This window comes from Vitis riparia, chromosome 10 (assembly GCF_004353265.1).
Source record: "Vitis riparia cultivar Riparia Gloire de Montpellier isolate 1030 chromosome 10, EGFV_Vit.rip_1.0, whole genome shotgun sequence".
NCBI classification, from domain to species: domain Eukaryota; kingdom Viridiplantae; phylum Streptophyta; class Magnoliopsida; order Vitales; family Vitaceae; genus Vitis; species Vitis riparia.
The window spans coordinates 21438192-21465324 of NC_048440.1; the positions used below are offsets into that span (position 1 = coordinate 21438192).

General features: G+C 34.7%; 6 protein-coding genes across 6 annotated transcripts; 2 read left to right on the top strand and 4 right to left on the bottom strand.

Moving 5' to 3' along the window:
- Window positions 1-2252: 2252 nt before the first annotated feature.
- On the bottom strand, window positions 2253-3565 carry LOC117923461 (acyl-CoA--sterol O-acyltransferase 1-like). The gene has a single exon (XM_034841752.1). The coding sequence runs from the start codon at window positions 3545-3547 to the stop codon at window positions 2399-2401; it is 1149 nt and encodes a 382-aa protein (XP_034697643.1). The 5' UTR covers window positions 3548-3565; the 3' UTR covers window positions 2253-2398.
- A 7041-nt stretch (window positions 3566-10606) lies between these two features.
- LOC117923668 (V-type proton ATPase subunit e1-like) lies at window positions 10607-13646 on the top strand. Its single transcript, XM_034842075.1, has 4 exons — window positions 10607-10705; window positions 10824-10966; window positions 12640-12687; window positions 13283-13646. Exons 2-4 carry the CDS (start codon window positions 10869-10871, stop codon window positions 13347-13349), a joined length of 213 nt encoding a protein of 70 aa, XP_034697966.1. The 5' UTR covers window positions 10607-10705; window positions 10824-10868; the 3' UTR covers window positions 13350-13646.
- A 121-nt stretch (window positions 13647-13767) lies between these two features.
- LOC117923667 lies at window positions 13768-14718 on the top strand. The gene has a single exon (XM_034842074.1). The coding sequence runs from the start codon at window positions 14287-14289 to the stop codon at window positions 14599-14601; it is 315 nt and encodes a 104-aa protein (XP_034697965.1). The 5' UTR covers window positions 13768-14286; the 3' UTR covers window positions 14602-14718.
- Window positions 14719-14826: 108 nt separating this feature from the next.
- Window positions 14827-18770, bottom strand: LOC117923665 (mannan endo-1,4-beta-mannosidase 6-like). Its single transcript, XM_034842073.1, has 5 exons — window positions 18209-18770; window positions 17380-17577; window positions 16889-17011; window positions 16045-16256; window positions 14827-15624 (listed from the first exon to the last, which is right to left on the bottom strand). Exons 1-5 carry the CDS (start codon window positions 18593-18595, stop codon window positions 15195-15197), a joined length of 1350 nt encoding a protein of 449 aa, XP_034697964.1. The 5' UTR covers window positions 18596-18770; the 3' UTR covers window positions 14827-15194.
- A 433-nt stretch (window positions 18771-19203) lies between these two features.
- LOC117923651 (BAG family molecular chaperone regulator 5, mitochondrial) lies at window positions 19204-20300 on the bottom strand. The gene has a single exon (XM_034842050.1). It carries the CDS (start codon window positions 20103-20105, stop codon window positions 19452-19454), a length of 654 nt encoding a protein of 217 aa, XP_034697941.1. The 5' UTR covers window positions 20106-20300; the 3' UTR covers window positions 19204-19451.
- A 166-nt stretch (window positions 20301-20466) lies between these two features.
- On the bottom strand, window positions 20467-25495 carry LOC117923649 (fumarylacetoacetase). The gene is made up of 14 exons (XM_034842049.1): window positions 25184-25495; window positions 24580-24658; window positions 24342-24400; window positions 24132-24256; window positions 23944-24018; window positions 23347-23419; window positions 23077-23176; window positions 22927-22986; window positions 22760-22830; window positions 22567-22629; window positions 22274-22338; window positions 21676-21772; window positions 21408-21533; window positions 20467-20789 (listed from the first exon to the last, which is right to left on the bottom strand). Exons 1-14 carry the CDS (start codon window positions 25385-25387, stop codon window positions 20727-20729), a joined length of 1260 nt encoding a protein of 419 aa, XP_034697940.1. The 5' UTR covers window positions 25388-25495; the 3' UTR covers window positions 20467-20726.
- Window positions 25496-27133: the final 1638 nt, after the last annotated feature.

Below are 27133 nucleotides of genomic sequence, written 5' to 3' on the forward strand. Positions count from 1 at the left end.
AATATATCTTAATTTTATTATTATACTTATATTGATAGAGGGTAATTGGATATGGAAAAAAAAATATTATTAGCTAGTTTTTTCACATCAATTTTCATATCAACATGTTGAAAATTAAATAAATAAAAATATTGATACATGTATGGGATATAATTTTTTGCAAAAATATATATATATAGGCTTCGGATGTGAGTGACTGATCAGTGCTTCGATTAGCTCAATATGATTAACGAATCTGATAGATTGGGCAAGCCCAAGTTTCCCTCATTCATTCATTGTGATTGACAAGTAACATATTTTCTTCTTCCATTTTAGCAACTCCAGTAGTATGGACCTACTTAGGAAATGTCTACTTGTTGATCTACATTGACCTCATAGACCCGGTGAAGCAAGCAACATCCCCTTATCGATGAAGTTTAATACGATTTGGTTAGTTTAGAAGTTAGCTTGAATTGACTTTGAAGTCTTTGCTTAACCCAAAAACATTCCTACCTTGCCTCGAGCTTTAGAGAATTATGCAATTAAAGGTCTCATATACTATAGGATTGAATAAAAGATATGATATTATATTTTATCTCATGTTTGGTTGGTGAACAGATATAATAAATTATCTCATAACTTATTTTATCATATATTCAATCAAATATGATATAGTGTAAAATATATTATCTCTTTTTTTTATATATTTTTTCTATATGAGATATGTTAACATATTTTTTTTATCACTTTTTTATATATTCATTTTTTAAAATAAAGATTTTTATTATAATTAATTTTATGGTTAAAAAATAAAAAATATTTATAAGAATATATTATAATATATATATATATATATATATATATATACCTTAAATCATGAATCTAACTTTTTCCATGTTTTTTCTTGAAAAGTATCTCTCTTTTTTTTTTTTTTTTTTTACATAAATACCATTTACCATTTCAAGTATTTATAAATAGATTTTTTTAAAAAAAGTTGTTTTTACAATGAATACATTTTTATCCGGATAAAGTTTGAAAAGGGTAGAAAGTCAAATTTTAAAATTTAGGTTTTCAAAAACCTTTTTAATAAAAAAAAACCCAAAAATAAAAAGGTAACATATTTCCGTTCAAATTCTAATCTTTGAAATTGTTTTGGCCATACATTGGATTATAAAAAGGTAACATCATTAATAGATTTGGTCTTGTAAGCTGTTTTGACTGGAAAGCATTACAATAGGCGGTCCTTTCTGGTGATTAATTCTTGTCTAGCACATGAAACAAGAAAAAAGCTACTTTGAATTTTCTTTCCCTCCAAACACAACTAAAAGGTGCTTTTACATCGACTTTTGATTTTGGAAAAGTCTCTCAAATGGGTCTTCATCCATTGTATTGTAACTTTTGAACTTCTGTCTTTTCAACATTTATTTCAACTCATAGCATTGAATTTGGCTTTACAATAGACCTCAAAATAGTAATAGTTAAATTTAAATAGAAAAATCAATAATTTTTATTGTTTTTAGGGTAAACATTTTTCTTTCCTTTTTGAACATACTACATAAAAAGCATACCAAATTTGTTGTTGTTCTTGCCGTATACCCTTAAACTTAACCCTAACCAAGGTTTAAAAAATCACGAAATATTTGTAGTCACAAATGGAGAATAGACACCCCTTGGTTGTCTTTTGGTGATTTTTTTGTCGACATTTAGACAATCTTCAAATCTTTTGTCGACATTTCAAGATTTTTCCATTTCTCTCGAGTTTCAATCAACACTCTGACAAACCACAAGGATGAAATGAGCCTACCATAAACACTCTGACATCTTTTAACATATATATATATATATATATATATACATACGTATACATGTAGATATTCATGTAAACAAAATTATTAAATAATATTTTAATAAATTAATTAATTTTAATTATCTTATTTTTTTTTATTTGGTCCATTGATGGTTAAAAATATAGAAAATATCATTACAATTTTTTTTAAGAAGCATTTCTTTATATTTTTTATATTAAATAAATATAAATTTAAAAAAAAAATCATATATTAAAACTCAAAAGGAAAAGGACATATTAAAAAAGCGAAAAAGGAAAAAAAAAATGGAGTGGTGGGTGGGGAATGCTTGCTTTTATTATTATTATTATTAAAAAGAACTTAATGATTTAATTACATGTATGGGAGTTCATTATTAGCCAATTTGATAAAATGGAATGATACGAATTATTATGGGTATTTTCTTTTTATTTTCTATGATGCATAAAATGGTGAAAAACAAAATAATATCAATATTTTGTCAAAAAATTATAATGAAAAAGACAAGTCATTAAGGCTTGTACGTAATGTACACGACGGAGGTCCACCATTAGTTTGTTGTGTGGTCTAGGAGAACCGACTGATGAGCATACATGTCAAGGATAATCATGAACAAAAGATTCATACGTGGCACTTTGATAACCTCTGATAAGGTTGAATGTCAAAGCCCGACCAATATCCTTGAGAAACGCGACAAAAGCGGCGTACTCCTCAATCGCTCTCACGTCGGCCTTAAGGCGGAGGAGCTGAGGGAAGAAGAGCCAGAAGCCAGTTGACACCACGAAGGCGACCGTCAACGGACCAGAGACAAATGCCGGAAGGACCAGAATTCCGCCGAGAACCTTCTTCAGAGCGAGCTCGACCGTCAAACAGAGGCCGTGGAGGACAAAGAAGAAGCTGATGTGCCAGGTGGGCGCCGTCCTCCCCATGTAGTAGAATATCAGCTCGTGCATCACCGCCGACACAATGAATGTTGCCATGACCGCAGGAATTGGGGCCCACTTCCGGCCGAAGAGGCGCGCCGAGACGTGGAGGGTGGGTAAGTACACGGTGGGGCGCAGGATACTGGAAGCCATGATGTTCCATCGTCTTCCCCAGAAGTCTTGGAGGGAGGTGGAGAGGTAGGGTTCATTGAACTGTGGAGCGAGCTCCATGCCCAGAAGAACTCGAGGGAGGGTTGCAACTAATGCTAGAATGAATTCCAAGCTCAAGTACATTTGGAAGATCAGGAGGAATAATGAAACAATTGGATGCATATCCTCGCTGAAGTGAGCCGCAACGATCACCACGGCCAAAACCACACCCTTTACAGTAGAAACCAGAGGTGACTTCTGTCCCTTTTTGGGCTTTTCAAGAGATGGGTTCTCTCTGTAAGGGCCATTGGGAGGTGGATTTTGCTGGATTTTGATTGGTAGAGAAGCCAGGGCTGCGAAACGGAGGAGGGAGATTGATGGGTCGGATGCTAAAGGGCCTTCGCCGAAGGCAAAAAGGAGAAGCTTGAAGTTGGCCAACCAGGCAATGAAGAAAGCAAATGTGCCGCACAGATGCAGAGTATTGAGTCTGAGAGGAAGGAACAAGAAGAGAGCCATAACTGGGATGATAGTGAGGAGCCTGGCTCTGCCACTGGGGATGATCTTGGCCATGGTGTAACAGTAGGAAAAAGAGACGAAGACCAAGACCCATACCATGACGAAGTTGTTGAACTCGCCCTCCATTTTCTCTCTGAAATTTTCTGTTCCCTCCATGTCCTTATCTTTGGGCTGCGTGAGTCTCAGAAACTAAATATGTTCAAGCAACCAAATGGAGCATAAATATACTACGAGATATTTTTAATATAAATTCAATTTTTTTATTATATAATTAATATAAAAATTATGAAAGTCTCTAAAATATTTTTAATATAAATTTAATTTTATAAAATAAAATATATATCTTAAAAGGATTTTTTAATATAAATTTAATTTTCTTTTTAATGTGTGTGATTGATATAAAAATGATAGAAAATGTCTCAAAAATAAATATATTGTAAATTCAATTTTGTTCAACTTGTATTATTGATATAAAATTGATGAAAGATATTTTCCACGAAACACTTTTCAACGTTATAAAAAGTACAATAGATTTAAAAATATTTATTGATGTAATGTATTCTAAAAAATTAATTTTAAATTCAACATACAATGATCAAAAATCTGTCTTTTCAGTTTTCACCCTCTCTAACCCAAAATTTCAAGCTGACTAAATTTGACTGCTGTCTCACACGATCGACATTATATTGATGACTCCCGCACGAAAACGACAATGTGGTTTCATTCGAAGTATCACTTCAGCTTCATTCAAATATGTATGCTTAAAGTCTTTTAGAGAATTATACTTGGGCATGGTAGAATAAGATATCAATTCAAATATAAAAACAAAATTCCAAAAATATTTTGGAAAAATAACATTAGAACAAACTAGCACATGGTTGACGAAATAAAATTGAGACCGCGCGCGCTTGGCTGGTAGTGATGAAGCTGAGTCAAGTCGGCAAGGGCATCAGAAAGGCGTAAGAGACCTGCCCATTTTCATATTGCTTAAGCAGCCTCCGTAGGGCTCATGGGCTTAACAGCTGTAGTACAGAACAAAAGGGAGGAAATCTCTGCAGTGAGAAAATGGAGGGTGAGTTCAACAACTTTGTGATGGTGTGGGTCACAGCCTTCGTCTCTCTTTCCTACTGTTATACCATGGCCAAGATCATCCCCAAAGGCACAACCAGGCTCCTCACTACCATCCCACTCGTCACTCTCTTCCCTACTCTTAATTATTATTATTATTATTATTATTATTATTATTATTTATGAATTAATCAAATGTTGGGGCGATAATTCTACAAGACTATTAGCAATGATAATTAGGAATTTGGGACACTTCCTAACAATCTCCACCTTGAACCAAATTCCATGAAATTAATCTTCAATCTCTCCATGACACAAACCTTTTTGTATCATATCACCACGAGAGAGCAATCGACTCCACTTTCAGTGAAAATTCCTTTTGTTTTCATCTTGTGTGCTTTGTGATCTTTTGCTCTTCCAGAAATTTTCAACCCAAGCTCTGATACCAGTTGTAGTGCCAACGAAAGCTTTGATGCCAACAATGTTAGTTCAAGAACACAAAGATAAAATAATCACACATAAGGTACACGAGGTTTTAACGTGGTTCGGCCAACCATGCCTACGTCCACGGATGAGAAATAATGATTCCACTATACAATAGAGAATATTACAGAGGACAGAACCAGATACAACTATTGGGTTCCCGAAACATCCCATGTTTCCCCACTCCTTGTATCCATACCTTACTACGAGTCATCTCGCTCCACTGAGTACCTCCCATTCTTCCTCACATCTCTATTCACCTTGTATAGTCTTTATAGACCCATCTCCATCTCATAACTTTTTCCCCTCATGACCTAGAATATTTATAAAGATATTTCCAATAACCTTCCTTATTCTATAAGGAAGTCTAATACTACAATAATATATCAACCTAGAAATATTCTATATAATATTCTTTACAAAAATGAATCTATACTAATTAGGAATTTGAGACACTTCCTAACAATCTCCACCTTTGACCAAATTCCATGAAGTTAATCTTCAATCTCTCCATAACACAAACCTTTTTGTATCATATCACCACGAGAGAGCAGTCGACTCCACCTTCAGTGAAAATTCCTTTTGTTTTCATCTTGTGTGTTTTGTGATCTTTTGCTCTTCCAGAAATCTTTAACCCAAGCTCTGATACCAGTTGTAGTGCCATCAAACTTTTCTATTCCATATGCCTTTCCTGCTTCTTCTGCCATTGCTCCCACTCAAACCTAACCCTAGGCTCTGATACCAGTTGTAGTGCCAACGAAAGCTTTGATGCCAACAATGTTAGTTCAAGAACACAAAGATAAAACAATCACACATAAGGTACACGAGGTTTTAACGTGGTTCGGCCAACCATGCCTACGTCCACGGATGAGAGATAATGATTCCACTATACAATAGAGAATATTACAGAAGACAGAACCAGATACAACTATTGGGTTCCCGAAACATCCCATGTTTCCCCACTCCTTGTATCCATACCTTACTACGAGTCATCTCGCTCCACTGGGTACCTCCCGTTCTTCCTCATATCTCTATCCACCTTGTATAATCTCTACAGGCACATCTCCATCTCATAACTTTTTCCCCTCATGACCTAGAATATTTATAGAGATATTTTCAACAACCTTCCTTATTCTATAAGGAAGTCTAATATTACAATAATATATCAACCTAGAAATATTCTATATAATATTCTTTACAAAAAGGAATCTATACTAATTAGGAATTTGGGACACTTCCTAACAATCTCCACCTTGGACCAAATTCCATGAAGTTAATCTTCAATCTCTCCATGACACAAACCTTTTTGTATCATATCACCACGAGAGAGCAGTCGACTCCACCTTCAGTGAAAATTCCTTTTGTTTTCATCTTGTATGCTTTGTGATCTTTTGCTCTTCTAGAAATCTTTAACCCAAGCTCTGATACCAGTTGTAGTGCCATCAAACTTTTCTATTCCAGACGCCTTTCCTGCTTCTTCTGCCATTGCTCCCACTCAAACCTAACCCTAGACTCTGATACCAGTTGCAGTGCCAACGAAAGCTTTGATGCCAACAATGTTAGTTCAAGAACACAAAGATAAAACAATCACACATAAGGTACACGAGGTTTTAACGTGGTTCGGCCAACCATGCCTACGTCCACGGATGAGAGATAATGATTCCACTATACAATAGAGAATATTACAGAGGACGGAACCAGATACAACTATTGGGTTCCCGAAACATCCCATGCTTCCCCACTCCTTGTATCCATACCTTACTACGAGCCATCTCGCTCCACTGGGTACCTCCCGTTCTTCCTCACATCTCTATCCACTTTGTATAATCTCTACAGGCACATCTCCATCTCATAACTTTTTCCCCTCATGACCTAGAATATTTATATAGATATTTCCAACAACCTTCCTTATTCTATAAGGAAGTCTAATATTACAATAATATATCAACCTAGAAATATTCTATATAATATTCTTTACAAAAAGGAATCTATACTAATTAGGAATTTGGGACACTTCCTAACAATCTCCACCTTGGACCAAATTCCATGAAGTTAATCTTCAATCTCTCCATGACACAAACCTTTTTGTATCATATCACCACGAGAGAGCAGTCGACTCCACCTTCAGTGAAAATTCCTTTTGTTTTCATCTTGTGTGCTTTGTGATCTTTTGCTCTTCCAAAAATCTTTAACCCAAGCTCTGACACCAGTTGTAGTGCCATCAAACTTTTCTATTCCAGACGCCTTTCCTGCTTCTTCTGCCATTGCTCCCACTCAAACCTAACCCTAGGCTCTAATACCAGTTGTAGTGCCAACGAAAGCTTTGATGCCAACAATGTTAGTTCAAGAACACAAAGATAAAACAATCACACATAAGGTACACGAGGTTTTAACGTGATTCGGCCAACCATGCCTACGTCCACGGATGAGAGATAATGATTCCACTATACAATAGAGAATATTACAGAGGACAGAACCAGATACAACTATTGGGTTCCCGAAACATCCCATGTTTCCCCACTCCTTGTATCCATACCTTACTACGAGTCATCTCGCTCCACTGGGTACCTCCCGTTCTTCCTCACATCTCTATCCACCTTGTATAGTCTCTACAGGCCCATCTCCATCTCATAACTTTTTCCCCTCATGACCTAGAATATTTATAGAGATATTTTCAACAACCTTCCTTATTTTATAAGGAAGTCTAATATTACAATAATATATCAACTTAGAAATATTCTATATAATATTCTTTACAAAAAGGAATCTATACTAATTAGGAATTTAGGACACTTCCTAACAATCTCCACCTTGGACCAAATTCCATGAAGTTAATCTTCAATCTCTCCATGACACAAACCTTTTTGTATCATATCACCACGAGAGAGCAATCGACTCCACCTTCAGTGAAAATTCCTTTTGTTTTCATCTTGTGTGCTTTGTGATCTTTTGCTCTTCCAGAAATCTTCAACCTAAGCTCTGATACCAGTTGTAGTGCCAACGAAAGCTTTGATGCCAACAATGTTAGTTCAAGAATACAAAGATAAAACAATCACACATACGGTACACGAGGTTTTAACGTGGTTTGGCCAACCATGCCTACGTCCACGGATGAGAGATAATGATTCCACTATACAATAGAGAATATTACAGAGGATAGAACCAGATACAACTATTGGGTTCCCGAAACATCCCATGTTTCCCCACTCCTTGTATTCATATCTTACTACGAGTCATCTCGCTCCACCGGGTGCCTCCCATTCTTCCTCACATCTCTATCCACCTTGTATAGTCTCTACAGGCCCATCTCCATCTCATAACTTTTTCCCCTCATGACCTAGAATATTTATAGAGATATTTCCAACAACCTTCCTTATTCTATAAGGAAGTCTAATATTACAATAATATATCAACCTAGAAATATTTTATATAATATTCTTTACAAAAAGGAATCTATACTAATTAGGAATTTGAGACACTTCCTAACAATGATACCAAGGTTTTCTTTGATAAGTGTTTTAAAAAACACTTATGTAAAACACTTTTTATGATTTTTTTTTAATTTTATAATATTTTGTAGAACAAAAGATTGTTTGAAAGACTAAAATGTTATTAATATGTTTTTTATATTTTTAAAATAACCCTTTACATGAAATGTTTTATTTTAATCATTATTTATATAATTATTTTTTAAAATCCTCCTCTAAAACAAATGAAAATAAATAAAAAATATTTTTTTTAAAAAATAACAATATAAAATTAAAGTCTATTTGATCGTATGATTTAAAAACATTTTTCTATTTTTAAAAATTTTAACATTTTTTACCATTATTTTTTTAAAATAATTTTTAAAAATAAAGTGAAATGAAGAAAATAATCTAGATAATAAATAGTAGTTGTTTTCACCAATTTTCAAAAATAAAATAAAAACATAATACCCGTTTCACTATGTTTTTTAAAACTTGTTTTCAAAAACTGGTTTTAAGTTTAAAGAACAAAAAACAAAAACAAGTTTCATAAAATATGATCAAACAGACTTTTATTTTCCCTTTTTTATTTATTGTGAAAGATGTTTTCTATTTTTTAATTTAAAGAACAAAGAGTATTTTAAAAAACAATTACAAAATGGGACCCAATTTTCTTAATTGTCCTGAGATTTTATTTCAAATTATTGTATAAATCCTGCAAATCAAGTCAGTATTGGAGAGATATGAGGGAGAATAAAAGAGAAAGAATTAGGATGAAGGTGCCTATACTCGAATGAAATCCCACCCGAGTAGGTTATTGGTGCACCATTGTTCATGGGGTTAGCCCTCGGTTGTTGACCAGAAGCCCTGGACGTGTGTATGGGCTAGGAATGGAATGGGCTTTAACAATTGGACTATGAATTTAAACCCATGTGGGCCGAGCCCAGCCCCTTCTACATCGTGACACAAATTTCTTCACCAAAAATTTTTTAAAATGAAAGATTTCATAATATGGAATAAGAAAGATATTATTCATGTTGTATGAGAATTTACATTTTCAATATTTTTTGTTTTATCAATCATTGTGCAAATATGAAAAAACATAACTTAATAGCCGTGTATTTGTTAATGATTTTTGAAAACATTTCTAGTTTTTTTAACATTTGAATGGTAAAAATTTTCAAATATTAGAAATATTATAAATGCTTCCTAAAATTACTACTAAACAGAATTTAAAATAAAATTTAATTATAATTAAATATTTAATAAAAAATAGATTATGTTTATGTACAAATGATACCCACAAATGTCTCATTTGAAGTAACTTCAAGAAAGTTTTAGAAAATTTTTTCTTAAATTTGACGTATTTACCATTTACAACCAGTTTGGATAACTTTGTATTTTTTTCTTTAGCTAAATGGAAAATTGAAGTTAAAGTCATAAAATTTAAAATCAATAATAGTATTTTAAAAGTTTTATTAAATAAGAAAGAACTTTTTATAGGGAAAAGACTTTTTATAATCTAAATAGAGGTTATATAAGAAATAATATTTTCTTAACCTTTTTTTTTTAAATCTTATAATTTTTAAATAAAATTATTTAATTTTTTAAAAAAAACTTTTGGCTTATAGAAATCAATTCAAACAATGATTTAGTTAAATAAATTTATCAATTCAAACAATGACTAAATATAGTAAAAATTAAATTTTGATAAATGTATTTGCTATTTAATATGTTTGGTTTTAAAAAAGTATTATATATGGTTAAAAAAAATATTTTTTTCATATTTGATTTACAATTAAAAAAAATAGATAATCAAATGTCCTTATAAATTAATTAAAATTTTATATATTTTAAAATTATTTGATATTTATATAGAGAAGAAAAAATGAAATAATTTTAAAAATGTAAAAATAATTTAATTAACCTTAAATCTCTATTTTTTTTTTCTCTCTTTCTTCTTCTATGTTTTTCTTCTTGTGTTTTGCTAATTTTTTTCAAGACACGTAGGGTTAGAGTATGATTATTTTTTTGGAAAATTATAGGTTTAGCTTCTACTACACCTTGTTAAAGCCAAAAAAAAAAACAGAAAAAGCAAAAAAAAAAACAAAATATTTAGGCAAACAGAGCCTAACAAGGGCCCACTATGAGACCTGATTCTTCTGTATTGCCGAGGTGTCAAGATCATAGTGGCTCATAGCCCCACCCTCTAAATCAGTACAAGCTGCGTTATACCGCAGCAGCACAACAAAGAAAGAGAGGACGAAGCTTCGCGATCGGATCATCGAATCCTCAAGTAAGCGTTTAATCTCTCTCTTCTCTGATCTTCGTCCCAAACCCGTTAGGGTTTTCAACTTCCATGCTGCTATTTGCCTCAAATAGGGTTTGATTTGATTGAAATTTTTTATTTGCAGATCAGATAATTGTTGGTTCTTGATTCGATTGGATAGAGGAACTTCATGGGGTTTTTTGTGACTACCCTAATTTTCATCATGGTGGGCATTATTGCATCTCTTATGGTTAGAATCTGCTGCAACAGAGGCCCTTCTGCAAATCTGTATGGTTCTTTTCATTCTCCAATTTCTAGTCGGTACCTGTTGATCCAATGTTCTTTCTCTATGAATTTAAAGTTGTTTGCTTTGTTCAGTTTCATTCCATTTGGGGATTTTATTTACTAAAATTAGCTTCAATATGCTAATTGGATTATTTTTTTTTATGTAAGATGTGCTGATTGGTTGCAATTGGGTGGTTTCCCGGATTTCAGATTATGTTTGCAGTTAGGATTTCAATTAATGTAGGCCATGCTACGGTTGCTACCCCTTAATGTGGTTTATTGTTGGTGCTGACTGTAGGCTATAAAATCTTAGTAGTTAAGGATTTTAATACAGTTAGGGTGTGTTTGGACTTGCAGTCAAGTTCGAATGGCTTCATTGTGTTTTTGCTTAGTGTTTGGAGCTCAGCTAGGCTGTTTAGACAACAACCATAAAATCTTAGTGGTCAAGGATTTTAATAATGTTTGGGTGTGTTTGGACTTGTCATCGAGCTCGAATGACTTTGTAGTGTTTTGCTTAGCATTATCACCTGAGCTAGGCTGTTTAAAGTTTAAACAACTACTTGCAATGCAATGTGTTTTATGTGGAATTTGAATGTAAAGTTCTTTGGCCAAAATGCAATCACTTGAGCAGCTACGGCTGTTGTCACAAGAGATCATTTGCAATTTTGTTTAGATTTTTAATCAAAATGAGAATGCTTCATCTTTTGTTTGTATTTTCTTTCAAATTCTACATGAACTACTATGGAGCCATACAAATTCTATTGGATGTCCAAATACGCCCTTAACAGATCTGGTGGGGAAAATGCATTTGATTTCTCCTTTTTCATTGCTATACATGATTTTGTTAAGGGCCTTGCCTTGTATTGCCAGTTTTTTGTTTGGCTTTCGACAATTTTAGTTGCATAATACTTTATTGAAAAGGAAAAATTATAAGGTGTTAGAGAGGCCCAGGATGGATTGTAATTGATTTTGCATGTTCCAACATTCTGTTAATGCTAAGAATATCTTCGAAAACGGAGTTTATATTAATTTTCAAATCATTTTGTGCCGCTTTTGCTTTGTATCAGATTATCTTCTTAAAAACATCTGCATGTTTCCCACAAAGTTGGATTGTCACAATCCTTCTTGTGAAATGTGAAATGTTGTGTCTTGATGTTATTTGACTCTCTTACTTAGATATGAAAACTTTCATATGAGATCTAATTTTCATGCTTGATTTGCTTTATTTACACAGGCATGTTAACCAAAATGTACCACAGAAAATGTCCTGTTGTGTAGATACATCTTTCTCTGTCGTCCCCATTTTGTCTGAATGATTGTTGATTTGGTGTTCCAACTCATAAATTCTGTGTGTGTGCTGTAGAAGTATTTATGCTCACCCTTTCTTTAAAACATCTTGTCAATATGGGTAAATATTATTACTCCATGTCATGTGTGGATTGGTGAGTGAGAAACAGACCTTTAAAACTTACTGTTCAAAGAACTCTTCTTATGCTAAAACTTTTCTATCGGCTCCTGAAGTCACAGCTGACAGGCACTACAAATCCTGTAGAATGTTTTCTTTTTGGATTTTGATCGCAGGCCTTTCACATCTAAAAGTCACAACTTGATATTGACTCATTCATTCCCTTTAACTCTTACATTTGTAGACCGCTGATCTCATTCTGTTCCTGCAGGTTACACTTAACATTGGTTATTACAGCAACAGCATGCTGTTGGATTATGTAAGCTATTTCATAAGTTTGTATATTATTTATTTATTGGATTCTGCATCAAGATTTAACCTTTTTATCATTGCAAGTCCTGTGAGATTTTTCTGCATAAAAGTCTGACAAAACACTCATATAAACATGTAAATATCCACTTATTCTTGATCCATATCTGTGGTCGTCAACAAAATTGTGGGTTCGTCTACATGTCAATGATCATCTCCATTATGTTATTCACTCCTGTTTGGAACCGTAAAACCAGTAGACATCCAACAGCAGGACCATAAAAGACTTATCATTCACCACATTCGTCTTATTTTCCTACAAAATACCTTCTTCTGTTTATTTTACAGGTTAGAAAATAAAATTGAAACGTCAGAGGATAAGGAAGGCCCTAATTCTTATTTTAATGTAGGCCATGGATTGTGTGTTAAGACCTACTCCTTTCATCATTCCAACTACTTTAATTTCTTGACATAGGTTTTCTTGTACTGAATATTTACAGGAATTAATTGCATTTTTTTTTTTTATAGTGAACTTGAATGCAGTAGGAATGTCATTATGCATATTTTATATGGTGATTTACTAAAATCCCTTCTCCACTTGTTAGGTGGGCAATTGTATATCTGGCACAGATGAACCCACTCATTGTCCCAATCCTCAATGAAGTGGAGTGAGATGATTCTACAAAGAGTGCATGCGGAAGATTTGTGTACAATGAGTTGGCCACTGCAGAATATGTAATCTTATGTCGCAGATTGTTGTTTCCAAATCTATCTCTATAGGGTTTGGTTGTATTATTGCTGGAACAAAGTTAGGTGATTGATTTCTGAAATTCCTAGAATTATTTTCATACATGTCCCCTATGCTCTTTTTCTAATCTTCCCTTCATTCTTGGAACAATGGTGATTGTCTGATTGATCCACCAGACTGAAAATACGATGAAATATCAATGAAATAAAAGATGGAGGTCAGAATGTGTCGTTTATTGAAATTTTTTAATTTCCCCAGTAATTCTTACAAGCAATTACGAAAATTAAAGGTAAAAAGCATATTGTGCCTGTGCCCATACTCACCCAAAAAGCTTCAAACAACATTTGTTCACTTTGTTATAGTGGAGTACATTAGTTCAAGTTCTGGAAATCAGCTTTATAGGATGAACTCAGGAGTTGAAGAGTCTGTTTCAAGTGGTAAAACAGTGAACAGGCACATTGCTAGGCTGCTAGGCATGGAGTTAAATAAAAAAAGCCAATGTTACTCAGTGTTATTGCCTTCATCTGGTAGTGGGCACTGAGCTGTAGCCAGATGCAATTTTTGGGAAAACTTAGCAGGAGACAGAGGAGCTTTGAGATGGAGTATTGAGCAACCCAAGACATGGAGTATGAAAAAGATGAAACTCACATTGAATAGCAGTTAATGAGGTCATTCAATGGAGATGAACACCTCCTGCAGTACACAACCCTAATACACGAGCCCATGCACACCTCTCACATCCGATGGCCCTTAGATCTTCATTGAATGGTGATAGAAAGGGCATGAAGTACTACACCTCATCTCTTGCCTGCATGCACATTTATCTATAAATTAGAACAGAGCATAGCAAAGATCCACTATATGGCAAAGATGGAGAAGAACAAGCAGCTCTCTACAATGGCTGCAGTGCTGATGTTGCTGCTGGTGTTTTGGCTGATGATCTCACCAGCACTGAGCTGCCCGTCAGATGGCAGCGAGTGTAAGGACTGCATCGTTAATCAGATAAGGAACGGTTGCCCATCATGCGCACCTGTTCTACGCTGCATGGCACGATGCTTGTGGGGTGGCACATCGAAATCTAAGTGTGTTAAGAGGTGTGATTGTTATGGGGGAAAGCCAAGGCTCTCGGATTGCAAGAAATGCATGTCAAGGTGCAAATGCAGCTGTGAGGCGTAGATGAATTTCCCCGCCTAGCCTGTTTTATTTAACTGTAGCTTTGTGTGTATGAATTCCTATTTGTTAAAAGATAGATCCTTCTGTTTTGTGTCTGATTTATTCTGTGTGTTTAGATTTCAAGGTTCATAGCTTCCTGGTCATAGAGAGAATTCTGATACTTCTAACAGGGCACTATAACACAGACTAGTCTTAAAAAGCTGGTTCAACCAAAGTTGAAGAAGCAAATAACACAGTAAATAGACAGATTTATTTTATACAAAAGACCAACACAACAAATCCCAAGTAACTTACACCATATTTCCTCTGTTACAGCATCAACAAGCCTTTGCCAGAGGTTCATAACCTTTCTATTTAGGGGTGATAACATTATGCATGTCAGTATCACTATATAAACTATACAGATCTTTAAGTGATATCGAAAACCCAAACCTCAAATGAACAATTCTTGCCGGTGTTTCTTCCTTGTTTTTCTCGTTCATTCAATCAAGAATTTACCCATCAACCTTCTTGATCAAAAATCATAAAGAGCTTTCCAAATGGGTGGAGCGCACCTTTTTCTCTCTTTTTTTTTTTTTTTTTCTTTTTTTTCCAGCTTACTCATTGCTGTTGTTAAATACTTTACCAAAGCAGAGATCACCATGTTGAAGTTTCCTTTCCACTTGGCCTTCTGCAAAAACGCTCCGAAGCCTACATGACTGTTCTATTATCAGTTCATGGGTGGAGGGATAATCCCATGCAACAATGGAAAATTGGTCGCTATATTCCTCCATCCCTTCAACTAGTAACTGCCAGATCAAGGCTCCTGCTCCTGCTTGCCTCTTCTTTGCAGACTCATAAATTTTATCGTAAACTGTCTTCAAGAAAGTATCTGTATCATATAATCCTTGTTTCTTCCTATGCATAATGGAGCCAACTTCTGTGAAAAGAACTGGTTTCTTCAGGACATATTCCCCATCACTTATGTGAGAATCCACCCAATGTGAAAGAAAATTTGCTTTCTCTTCCAAATCAGCATCTGGGAGCCTATATTATGCCCAAAAAAATTGGAAAGATAAATAAATAAACATGAATATAACCAAGGTCCTCAATACAGCCTGTGCCTGCTACAAGTGCCCCTCTAATTAATTAAAGCCCCAAGTCAAACATTTTAATTTTGCCTTTTTTTTATTTTATTATTGGCAAACATTTTAAATTTTCTTCCAGGGAACTCCACAGACCTAGTTCCCATATCTATCAAAGCATAACCTGAGTATTAACATTTCTCTTCAGCCTAAATTTTACCCATAAATCATTTGTGTAAATATTCCCCATTCATAACAGTTTCAGATTAATGAAACTATTGGGACAAAACTGTTCAAACATCCTTACGTTTGGACTTAATTCCAAAAGTTCAACTCTCATCATTTAAAACTGTCAAAACAAATTGCAGTTGTAGTAACTAACCAGCTGTCAGGATATGCATGAACTGAAGCAAAATCAATATCATCAATTGCTGAGTTTTGTATAAAGTCTGATCCAAGCTTAGATGCCCAATCCCCAGGATTCACTCCAGATCTTTCAGTCGTTTTCAGACCATAAAATCCCTCAAGCCCAACAGTGACAAGGTGCTTTTGGTCCAAACTCTTGATAAATGCAGCCATTTCTGTGATCCAAGCCTGTTCCCCAAATAAAAATGCATGGAAACAAAACATAATGGATCCTAGTCAAAGCAGGCCAAAACAAACTTCTAGTACATTTCAGGGATAATAACTAGTTTAAGAACACAACACCTATAAATGAAAGCTAAAGAAATGACTAAATTTTCATAGAGCTCAACCACTTGGTTGCTCAATCAAAGAGCATACTCTTGGATCGGGCAGTGACCATCTCAGCTGAAAACCAATTGGTGTTGAATAAGGGTAGGTTAAGCCTTTTATGGCATTTGACCACTATCATTTGGCTGACATCCCTAGGCTTAAAAGCGGTATTGTTGCACCCCAACACATACTAATGGATAGGGTGAACCACTCCCCTACATAAAAGTCCAATTAAGACACTATCAAACAATTCTAACCATTTATGATGCTCCTTTCTCTAATATTTGGAAATACAATGAGGAGTACAGAAACTACCCACAAGGAAAGAATGCTAAAACACCTAAAAGGGCTGGTTTTCTGTAGAAAAAAGATCTTCCAACTGAAAGGGCTTCCAGCTACTCCTCCATAAGTTACCCTCACACTTTTCTTCCCACATGAAAGGCAACAATACAGGAGGAGAAAAAAGGGAGACAGCAAGTTCTACTATTTACCTGCAGAATAGGAGCAGAAGAACTTGATGCACACCGAGGCTCATTCATGAGCTCCCATGCAAATATAGCTGGTTCCTCAGAATATTTAACTCCACTCAAGGAATTCTTTCTTGTCACAACAGCCTACAAAATGCAGAACATCAACAAAATAGATGCACTATTATTATTTAGACACAGCGTAAGGAGAAGCATCAATTACAAACTTTTGATTGCTTTCAATTTGGAAGAACAGCTTAAAAGATTATTATCCAATGATGTTTTCAGTATGTTTCTCCAAAGATTTCATAAACCCTGTATGGAACCACCAAAGTATATAATGAAGTTACAATACACAAAGGACAGGGAATGTCATTTAATAGAAAAACGGTTCAACTTTCATCACCTAGCACTCCGTACTAAACTGATATGGACAAAGCACAGTGACTTCATGATTTTCCACTTCTAATTTAAAAGAGAAAAAGATGACCAAGTAAGCAGATCCTTAAGCATACCTTGATGTAAGCTTTGTAGTAATCTTTTATGGTTGGGTGTGAAAAAAACGAATCAGTTGAGGAAGAGACATTGATTCCAGCTTCTTGTGCCCACCTCACATACTGTGCTTTACCACCGTAGGCATTCAGATTATTGACTAGACTGAGGATCAATCTGACTTGGTGCCTCCTAGCTTCAACTATCACATAGTCTAAGCCCTGTAACCATAGCATTACAAAATTAAGGATTTATAATGGTTTTGCATATTAGATGCCTAGAATCTGTCAAGCTTCAATTTTCATATGGGGACCTTCACCTGCAAATCTGATTGAAATTTCCCAAACTTAAGTTTCATTAGCCTCAAAAGCACATTGTATGAATGGCCCGAGAAATAAATACAAGAGGATCTAACTATTTCTTTGGACTCCTTTTCAAATTCGACAACTGTTAGTTGATCCCACATTTCATTATAGTTCCATATGGAAAGATGAAATCCGGAATGAAACGTTCAATTCAATGAATTCCCAACTAATGTTTCTCTCCCTCAATGCTCTCAAATATAGCTTAAACATTAGCTCTACAAGCAAGCTTCTTACATTTATTCCCTCGAATCTGTCCAACATTTCCATGACGTAAACTCCAACTATTCTGTTTGGTTACCGAGAAAAGTCCAGAAAATTTTGATGAAACCTCAACTCCACTCAATTCTCCCTAATTTAACTGATGGGATTATTCCCACGACACTCCAAATTTTTCTTGGTTCCCTCAGCAACCAAACATAGGGCTATTGCCAAAAAGAAGAAGAAGAAAGAAAGAAATGAAAAGAAAAAGAAAATCAGTAGAACGAACCTGAAACACTCTTTCATTGAAGACTCCAGGTGATATCTGAAGAGAATTGGGGCCATCTCCATCATTGAAAGCCCAAGTTCGACAAACGCTCATACCCATCTCAGCTCCTCTTCTGAGCATATTTGAAACCCTAGATCTCGAAGGGCCCCAGACGCTCTCCTCCATCAACCAGTAGGAGTTCCAGCCGTTGATGTAGAGCGTGGACTGGTGAGAGCCATCAGGTTCGACAATGACGAACTTGGTGGAGTTCGTCCCCACGAAGCCTATGGCAGGGAGCCACAGCACAGGAAAATTGAAGTGATCGGAGAAGTTGAAGTAGAGAAAAAGGAGAATAGAGAGAGTTCCGAGCAAAGGATACAGCCTCTTCTGCTTCCATTCTCCCTCCATCAGCTCTGTCGGCACACGTTAGACCAATGCGACATCTAGTATAAGAGCGCGGACCTCGCAGCCCCACTCCCGCGTGCGGTTCTGGTTTCTTCCTTTCTCTTTTTCTTTTTCTTTTTTAATTATTATTATTATTTATAGGTAACGTGCAGCTCATTGTTGGGTTTCGTATTAGATGTAAGTTTCATTTTTATTTTAAAATAAAAAATAAAAAATTAGCAACTTTTTAGAATAATGATTAGTTAAAAAAAACTTATTACAATTTTAAAGTAATTTTAAAATGCATTAACTAAGTTTATATATTTTTTTAATGAAGATTTCTATATTTTATATAAATATTATTATTGTTATTTATTTTAAAACATGTATATCCCAATAATATTTTTATTAACCATCTTTATATTTCCAATTATGAAGGGTCCCTTGTGTGATTTGAAGGTAAGAGTAAATTAATCAGCATGCTTCATAAATAATCTTTAAAATCCATATGTTTGATAAGAATTTTTAAAATTTCAACTAAGGAAGCTTCTTGATTTAGATGGTACAATACGTCTATATGGTACGATACTTCCATCTTTCTTATGATGCCCGAGCAACATCAAAAATAACAATTATAATAATTTAAATGATTTAGATATAACAATTATAATAATAATACAAATTATTTTCTGTTTAATTGCTATTATATTGCAAATTACAAAACCTCGTGGCAGAACGTCCGTCAGGCTGGAATCAATACTCCCCCTATATTTACAGAAGCGTGAACAATTTTCCGTTAATTATGTAAGATTTATGGTATGAACTCCGTTCGGATTCGTTCTCTGTTCAATTACGTACTCACGCTTGAGCTCCAGGCTAACTATGCCTCTCGGAGAAACCTCTGGAGGCACCGGAACCCTAAATGCTCTGCACAAAACCTCTCCATTTCATCCCCGCCTCTCTCTTTACAAACTTCTTCTTCCATCTCATCTATGGCCTTGTCCCAATTCCTCAAGAATCCATCCCATCCGTCCGTTCTGGTGTCGGAAACCGAGTCTAGAATCTCCTGCAGCCCAACGATCCGACGGCTCACGGACCTCCGGAGGTCCCGCACTGCCGGATCAAGCCCCGGCACGGAGTCGAGCTTCAGGAGCAGAGCCATCAAGGCCTCGTTCATCTTCAGCTTCTCGCGATCGTCGCTCCGGATGGCGTCCACGGTTTCCTGCCGCTGGAGTAGGCGCTGCAGGTGGTCGGCCTCGGAGCTCACGGCGGAGATTTTCCGGACAAGAGTGCGGATCAGGTGGGCGCGGTAAGCGGATTGGATGGCTACGGCGGCGGCGGATTCCGACGGTTGAGGGAGGTGGACGGTGATGGGGATGGGGGGTTCGGGTGAGGAATGGATAGGAATTTCATTGGATTGGGTATGAGGGGTAGTTTGCTCGTCACGGAAAGTGTATATCACTGTAGTGGTGGTTGTGGAGGAAGAGGAAGAGGAGGAGGAGGAGAAGAAGCTGAATCTACGAGAGGGTTTCATGGGTAAAGAGAACAGTGATAACGGAGAAGCGGAGAAGAGGCTCGAGACTCTTATAGACAAAAAAGAGTGAATTTTGCTTGACAGTGACTTCGAGCCGTTGGATTAGGACGGTGGTGCGGCCCGCACTCAGACCCTCCTTTATGAGAGAATGGGACCTCTCTAATAATAAAAATTTTAAAAATTATAAATTAAAATAAAATAATATAAAAAGCACGCACACACAGACATGAACACCCTACTCTGGCTTAATTCTCTTTTCAACGCCCTGAACAAAAACGCAGAAGTTAATTGAATTTCATGTTTTCAACTTAATTTCTAAATACTCTAGAATGATCCAAGTTCTAGAGCACCAACTAAACTGTTACTGCTCAAAAGGCGATAATATTTCAAAGAACTCATCATTGTCGTGCTTCCTAATGCATTATAGGGCAGCGCCAAAAATGAAACACACAGCATAAAGAAGATTTCTAGCCCCTGGCCAAGATACGACATGTACTTCAGTTCACTAAAACAATAGCAAAAAACTGTGCATGAAATTCTAGGCTCTACAATTATTCAACCCAAGTTTGAGGTAAAGTGAGAAACGAGCACTTATTCTGATCACCAGGGCCAACATTTTCCTCAAGGAGATGATGGAAGAATCTTGCCTGAGCATGTTCCGAACCCAACTTTGTAACCATTGCCCTGCAAATCAAATCGAATTTCAAGCCATCTTTAGTCCAAACATATATCCCAACATGAGACTTCCAAGAGAAGGACGAAAAAAGAAAAACTAAGGAAACAATGCTCCAGCTTGTTAGCTCCCAATCACCGCACAGATTCAGAATTAATGGTTTTGCTCTGTTGAGAGCCAGTTAACCCTCAATCAACCAAATCACAGACATTAAAAGAAGCACCAAGACAATAAACTCCCAAAACACTCCAATCACCACAGGCTAGAGACCTTTTTAACATCCTCCCAAAGGGAAAAATTCATAGGCCCTTTCCAGATGGGTGGCCATTCCTCAAAAGGAACATGAAATAGCTAACATTTCTCATGGGCCTCCATATAGAAAGACCATGAAGGAGACCACAGACTTTATTTGATCACCAAGCTAGAACAGGAAAGTTCAAGTTAAAAACAAAAACCTAGCCATCTACGGTCATTTTTTTTATCGTTCAAATTCTAAGGGTATCAGTCTGGGCCATGACGTGTTTGGGAGACAAAGAATAGAAACTTAAATTTGATGTCCCAGATATTAAGAGTATTAAGAAATGATGTTAGTGAAGTTCATGAGTTGAAACAATTATGAAAATATTAACCTTGCAATAACCAGTGATAGTGACTTCATCTCCATCTTCAAGAAATCCACGGGTTGTTCCATCCAAAGATACTGGCTTTTGTCCATTCCATGTTAATTCTAGCAAGCATCCCAAAGATTCCGCTTCCTGTGTGAAATTAATGTGGCAGGTGAACTTCAGAAAAATATCCAAGAAATATTTACAACTATTTAAGCTATGTGCTGCATTAAAAAATGAAGGTAGAACAAGAGCACTACGACATCTTCCTATAAACAAATTTAAATCATACAGGTCCACTTATGGTTCCAGTTCCAAGGAGATCGCCTGGCCTTAAGTTGCAACCATTGATTGTATGGTGTGCGAGTTGTTGAGTCAGTGTCCAATATCTATTCCATGAGATAGAAAAGTATTAAACATTAATCAAGAAGCAGATGAACATATAACACATTAGAAAGAGAGAAAGAGAGAAAGGGAGAAAGGGAGAGACAGTTAGGAGTTTTTTTCATTAGCAGCAAAACAAGTACCCATTAAAATTTTATAAATCCAAGAATGTCTTTTTTGTAGGGAAATTTGCTATGATTCAATAACAACACAAGTGGCTTGTGAGGATCTCAGGAATATATAGCACCAAGCCACCAGATAAATTGATGGCTCTCCGTAAAATATCTTTTATGCCACTGCAGGTAAAATTTTTAGATGAATAATATCACTCAGCCCCCCGAAAAATTGATTTCGATCATATCAAGATCAGGCTGAGCACATAGCCTTTTCTGAGCTAAGGCTGAAAGAATCAGGCTGTAGAACTAATGGTTATCATTGCTTGCAATAATAAATCCAATTTGGAAATTCCTAATTACATTGAACATGGTTGAGTTGAAAATCCTTACAAGTGCTTTAAGTTACTCCTTGTGACAATGCACGAATTTTTATGTCCAGCAGGTTTAATCCCAACCTTGCAAAAACAAAAAGAAGTTTCATTATTATAATGGATAATCTAAAGCAATACCCCAAGTGCATTTTTCTTAAAATTTTACTATTTCACATTATAGAAAGGAAGAAATTACAGAAGGCCCTCAAAGAAGTTCAATTGTAGATTACAAACGTTTTACATAGAAAGATAAATGTGTGTTGATGAACAAATAAATATTACAAGGATTCTCAAGTTCGCAGTTTGATATACCTCTAAGGAAATGTCATAGTTTTGGGATATTTTTTCAGCCAGATACGGCAAGGGAGGAGGGTCCTGCAATTTCCAGAAAACAAATTATAGCACCTTACTGTATAATAAGTAAATTCTACACAAGAAATAGGAAAATAAGGCTATGAACAGAGTTTCTGTTCTGAAACAATTAACAGTATATGTGATTAGCTACCTGTTTTGGAGCATCACAAGCAAAGGGCTCTAGAGCATCAAGGGTCACAATCCAAGGGGATAGTGTTGTACCTAAAGAGGCCAAGATAAAAATGTATGATTCTGCTACAAGAACCTAGAGGCTAAATGGAATTGAAAGTATGAAGCAATAAAAATATGACTTCTTACCAAAACTCTTCCCAAGAAAAGGCCCAAGAGGCACATATTCCCATGCCTGAATATCTCTTGCACTCCTGTCAAAAACAACTTCTTGTCAAGATAGAACTGATATTAAACCCAATGAAAACTTGGAAATGAATCAACAAATAACATGTGTACCACTCCAGTCGTTCATGATCACAAGTCCAAAGATATGATCTGCAGCCTCATTAACATCCACAGGCTTTCCTAATTCATTACCAGGACCAACTATAGCAGCCTGGGTGCAACAAAGAAGCCATATAATTAACAAATAGAATCAGAGACAACACATATCACAACAAGACAACTGGTGCAATAACGATAAATTCATCATAAGACAAAATTTGATACTAAAATTAATCATGAGTTTAAAATTCTTAAATCGGATAAAAATGCATATCAACTAACCATTTCTAGCTCAAAGTCTAGCTTTCTTGAAGGTCCAAAATATGGTGAATTGCCAATTGGATGACCTTGGCCTCTGAGAGAAACAAAAAGAGTAGAAAATGAGACATGATTCAGATTAATGTGATGAGTGAGAAACAATATCATACTAACTCAGACTACTAAAGACTCCAATCATGATTGTAAGAAGATATAAATGTACTCTTCAGCCTTGTTTTTAGGCCAATGAAAGCATTCATCCAAATAGAGCTGAAACAAGTGACTAATAATAATAAATAATAATAACAATAATAATAACAATAACAATCTGAGGCATACTTTTATGTTTTCTAAACATGAGAAAATACGTGCAAATACATCTAAACAGAACATGCAAAGAAGGGTTGATCTATTCCCACTCCATTTTTTGCTTCCTTTACTCCATTGTTTATTTTTATGCTTCATTGCTTGTCTCATGAGAACACATGGCAAGAGTGGAGGAGTTATAAGCCTGTCCTCAATAAGATTGGCATACGGACATATAAGCATACATAAATTCCACTCAATTTTGAACTCCTTGTTGACATTACAAAAAAAATTTGAGCAAGTTAAATTTCTTACTTTGGCCGAATAAGATCAGTTCCAGATATAACAATAGACGATGCCCGCCCATGATATGCAATAGGAAGGTGGAACCTGAAAAACAATTGACAAATTCCATACTTGAAGATTAAAATTTTTGTTCACAAAATAACATTACTGTTTTACTGGACCAACTACCATTTCCCATAAATTTCAAATTGACACACCAGTTTGCTCCAATCGGGTCCTCTGGTCCACGAAATATGCTCCCACAGTTCCTTGCATGATGCATGGACGAAAAGAAGTCTGAATAGTCCCCTATCACCATAGGAAGACACATTTCTACCTTGTTCTGAAGGATCAAGCACAAAAACCAGCATTAGAAATTCAAATATTGCCAGACTAATTGAATATGTAGAACCATACATGCATTTTACCATTGGTACAAGTGCTTTTTCCCTCAAGCTTGCATTGTCACGCAGTGTTGGTTCTGTAGCTGCATCAAAAAATCAAGAGTTGTTTGTTGCTTCTTAATTTTGTTAGAGATTAGTTCATTTTTACTATTAACATCATGAGGTTGCCTCCTTTTGTTAGGAGCTCTTTGTCTAATTTTCTTTTTGCCCATGAAAAAGGAAAATTATCATAACATCAAAACATTATAGGAAATGGGCATACATGACAGCAGCTTTTGAAGTGTCGATCGAGCTTCCTTCCATGCAGCCCGCCCCATTCCCAAGAACTTGTTGAGATTCGGCTGTCACCAAAACAATAGCAAAACGCAAGCATTTCTCAACATCTCCGCCACACTCCCAATCATAATTACAATGAAGCAGTCACCAGAAAATATATTCATCATAAACCGTGTCACAGAAGGAATTTAACAAAAAAAAAAAAAAAAACACAGATAATTACAAATTATGGTTAGAAGAATAATAAGGAGACAATTGTAGTATACAATCGAAGGATTGCAACCTAAGACTATGTCTGGTTGGCGAGAAAAAATAAATTAAAAATTTACTTAATTTTTTTAGTAAGAAACTCAACAAGTCAAGCCGTACTCCTAGGAACTATTCGGTTACCTATCCCTTCAACATTTTCCTTCTCTTTTCCACAAGTTTCTCAGCAACCAAACAGGAGACCACACGCTAATAAAATCAAATCAGCAACCAGCACACAAAGTCTCCCATCCTCAAAACACACTCCAGATTTCAACCTCCACCTCCAAACAAAACGACACCGCCTACCAACAAAGCAACACGCATGACCCAAATCAACTTACCTGCAGGAAACAATCGGATTTTCCGACAATCGGACCGTCCAACAGACCGGCGGACTGAACCACCGAGAGATCCAACACATAGTCTCCGATCGCCACGCCAGGCCGAGCCTCCGCAGACGGTCCAGGCCGGAAAACACCGTACGGAAGGTTCTGGATGGGGAAGTGAGAGTCAGGGTGAACTTCGACGAAAGACTGGAGAGCCATGGCTGCTGTAAAACGACGTCGTCTCGGTGTCCAGAGAAAGCAGAGCGGTGAAGTAGTGCGATTAGTGATGCTTTGAGAGGTATGTGAAGTGATTAAGAATTTAAGACTCGGAGATAGCATGCTCATTTTCTTTTTCTCGCTTAATATTTAACTATTTATGGGAAATTAAATTATTTTTATTGTAATTATAAAGAATAATAATAATAATAATAATTGTAGACTTGGTGTGGTAGGTGGAATCAACAGCCGGTCATGTGGTAGATGGCCACCAAACTCTCATCTTCTCGCTTTCAGTTCCAATTCTCTGCATTTGCAGGACTAGAAGAAAAGTTGAAATTGGCTTCTTCAAAAATCTATTTGAGCAAATTTAATAATTCTATAATTATTTTAATAGTCGATTTAAAAAAAATGAAAAAAAACATATACGTTCAAGAAATATTATCTGTTAATATTTGAGACTTACCATAAAAGTAGTTAGAGAATTTACGATCTAATTGCGAAATATTTATAAATGTATATAAAAAGAAATATTTAATTAAAAGATAAGATAATAGTTATATTTAGAAAATAATTTTCATTTATTAAAAATTATAAATATGATATTTTAAATTTTATTTGTTAAATTTGAGAATTGTATAAAATGAGAAAAAACTCAAAAAAAAAAAAAGTGTCTTTCCATACACCCATATGATAAAAAACTATAAAATAGAAATTTCAATTTATAAAATATAAATTTCAAATATTTATTTAAAATAATTAGTATTTTACATATTTTTTATTAAATGTACTAAATTTCACCCTTCATAGACTATCTTTTGATTATCTTATATATTAATTTTGATTTGTGAGTCATGAAACTTAAATTAATTTTAAAGAATTCATGTTTTATGATTATTTTTATATGTGTTTGAAAATACATTTTTTCTAACACAAAAAATAAAATATAATTATTAAAGTATTTTTTTAAAAATTCATTTTTAATAAAGTAAGGGTATGTTTGGTTGCGGGATAAGATAAGATAAGATATGTATATCTTAAGATATCATATCCCATTTGATATATATATATGTATATCTTATAATATGATTTTCAATGTAATATGATATTCTTTGATATACATATTTTATTGACATAATATTTAAAATGACTAAAAAAATAATATGAAATATATATTATTTTCATTATTTAAAATAAAAATTATATCACATACAAATATTTATCATTTAAAAAAATGAAAATTTTATTATATTTAATAATATTGATGATTAGAATATTTAAATTTTACAAATAAATTTTTTTATTATAATATTTAATATATAAAAATAATTTATATATCATATATTAATATTATTTTATTAATATTTGTTTAGTTTTTCTTTTTTAATCATAAATTTAATTTATAATAAAAAAATTATTTTGTAAAATGAGCCTATTAAAAAACAACAAATTGATAAAAAAAAAAATAATACATGGGATATGTATATCTCATATCTTACTATGAGATTAACATGTCACGTGTGAAATTAATGAAAAAAAATAGATAATATTTCTCATCATTTATTTTATTTTATTCTATTAAATATAAAATAGAATAAGTGATGAAATAACTTATCATATCACATCACCCATTAAATATATGATATAATATAATATATATATATATATCGTCTTTTATCCTATCTTAAATCAAATATAGTTTAAAAAAAGTACTTAAAAAAAAAAAAACTATATCCAACTACAACCTGG

Coding starts and splice junctions, on each gene's coding strand:
- LOC117923461 (XM_034841752.1), bottom strand. CDS start 3,547: ATGGAGGGAACAGAAAATTTCAGAGAGAAAATGGAGGGCGAGTTCAAC.
- LOC117923668 (XM_034842075.1), top strand. CDS start 10,869: ATGGGGTTTTTTGTGACTACCCTAATTTTCATCATGGTGGGCATTATT. Junction 10,967..12,639: donor AGAGGCCCTTCTGCAAATCT/GTATGGTTCTTT, acceptor CTGTTCCTGCAG/GTTACACTTAACATTGGTTA. Junction 12,688..13,282: donor ACAGCATGCTGTTGGATTAT/GTAAGCTATTTC, acceptor TCCACTTGTTAG/GTGGGCAATTGTATATCTGG.
- LOC117923667 (XM_034842074.1), top strand. CDS start 14,287: ATGGCAAAGATGGAGAAGAACAAGCAGCTCTCTACAATGGCTGCAGTG.
- LOC117923665 (XM_034842073.1), bottom strand. CDS start 18,595: ATGGAGGGAGAATGGAAGCAGAAGAGGCTGTATCCTTTGCTCGGAACT. Junction 17,012..17,379: donor ACTACAAAGCTTACATCAAG/GTATGCTTAAGG, acceptor TGCATTTTGTAG/GCTGTTGTGACAAGAAAGAA. Junction 16,257..16,888: donor CTTCTGCTCCTATTCTGCAG/GTAAATAGTAGA, acceptor TTTGGGGAACAG/GCTTGGATCACAGAAATGGC.
- LOC117923651 (XM_034842050.1), bottom strand. CDS start 20,105: ATGAAACCCTCTCGTAGATTCAGCTTCTTCTCCTCCTCCTCCTCTTCC.
- LOC117923649 (XM_034842049.1), bottom strand. CDS start 25,387: ATGGCTCTCCAGTCTTTCGTCGAAGTTCACCCTGACTCTCACTTCCCC. Junction 22,831..22,926: donor TTTTCTTGGGAAGAGTTTTG/GTAAGAAGTCAT, acceptor TGGCCTCTTTAG/GTACAACACTATCCCCTTGG. Junction 22,339..22,566: donor ACTATGACATTTCCTTAGAG/GTATATCAAACT, acceptor TGTTTTTGCAAG/GTTGGGATTAAACCTGCTGG.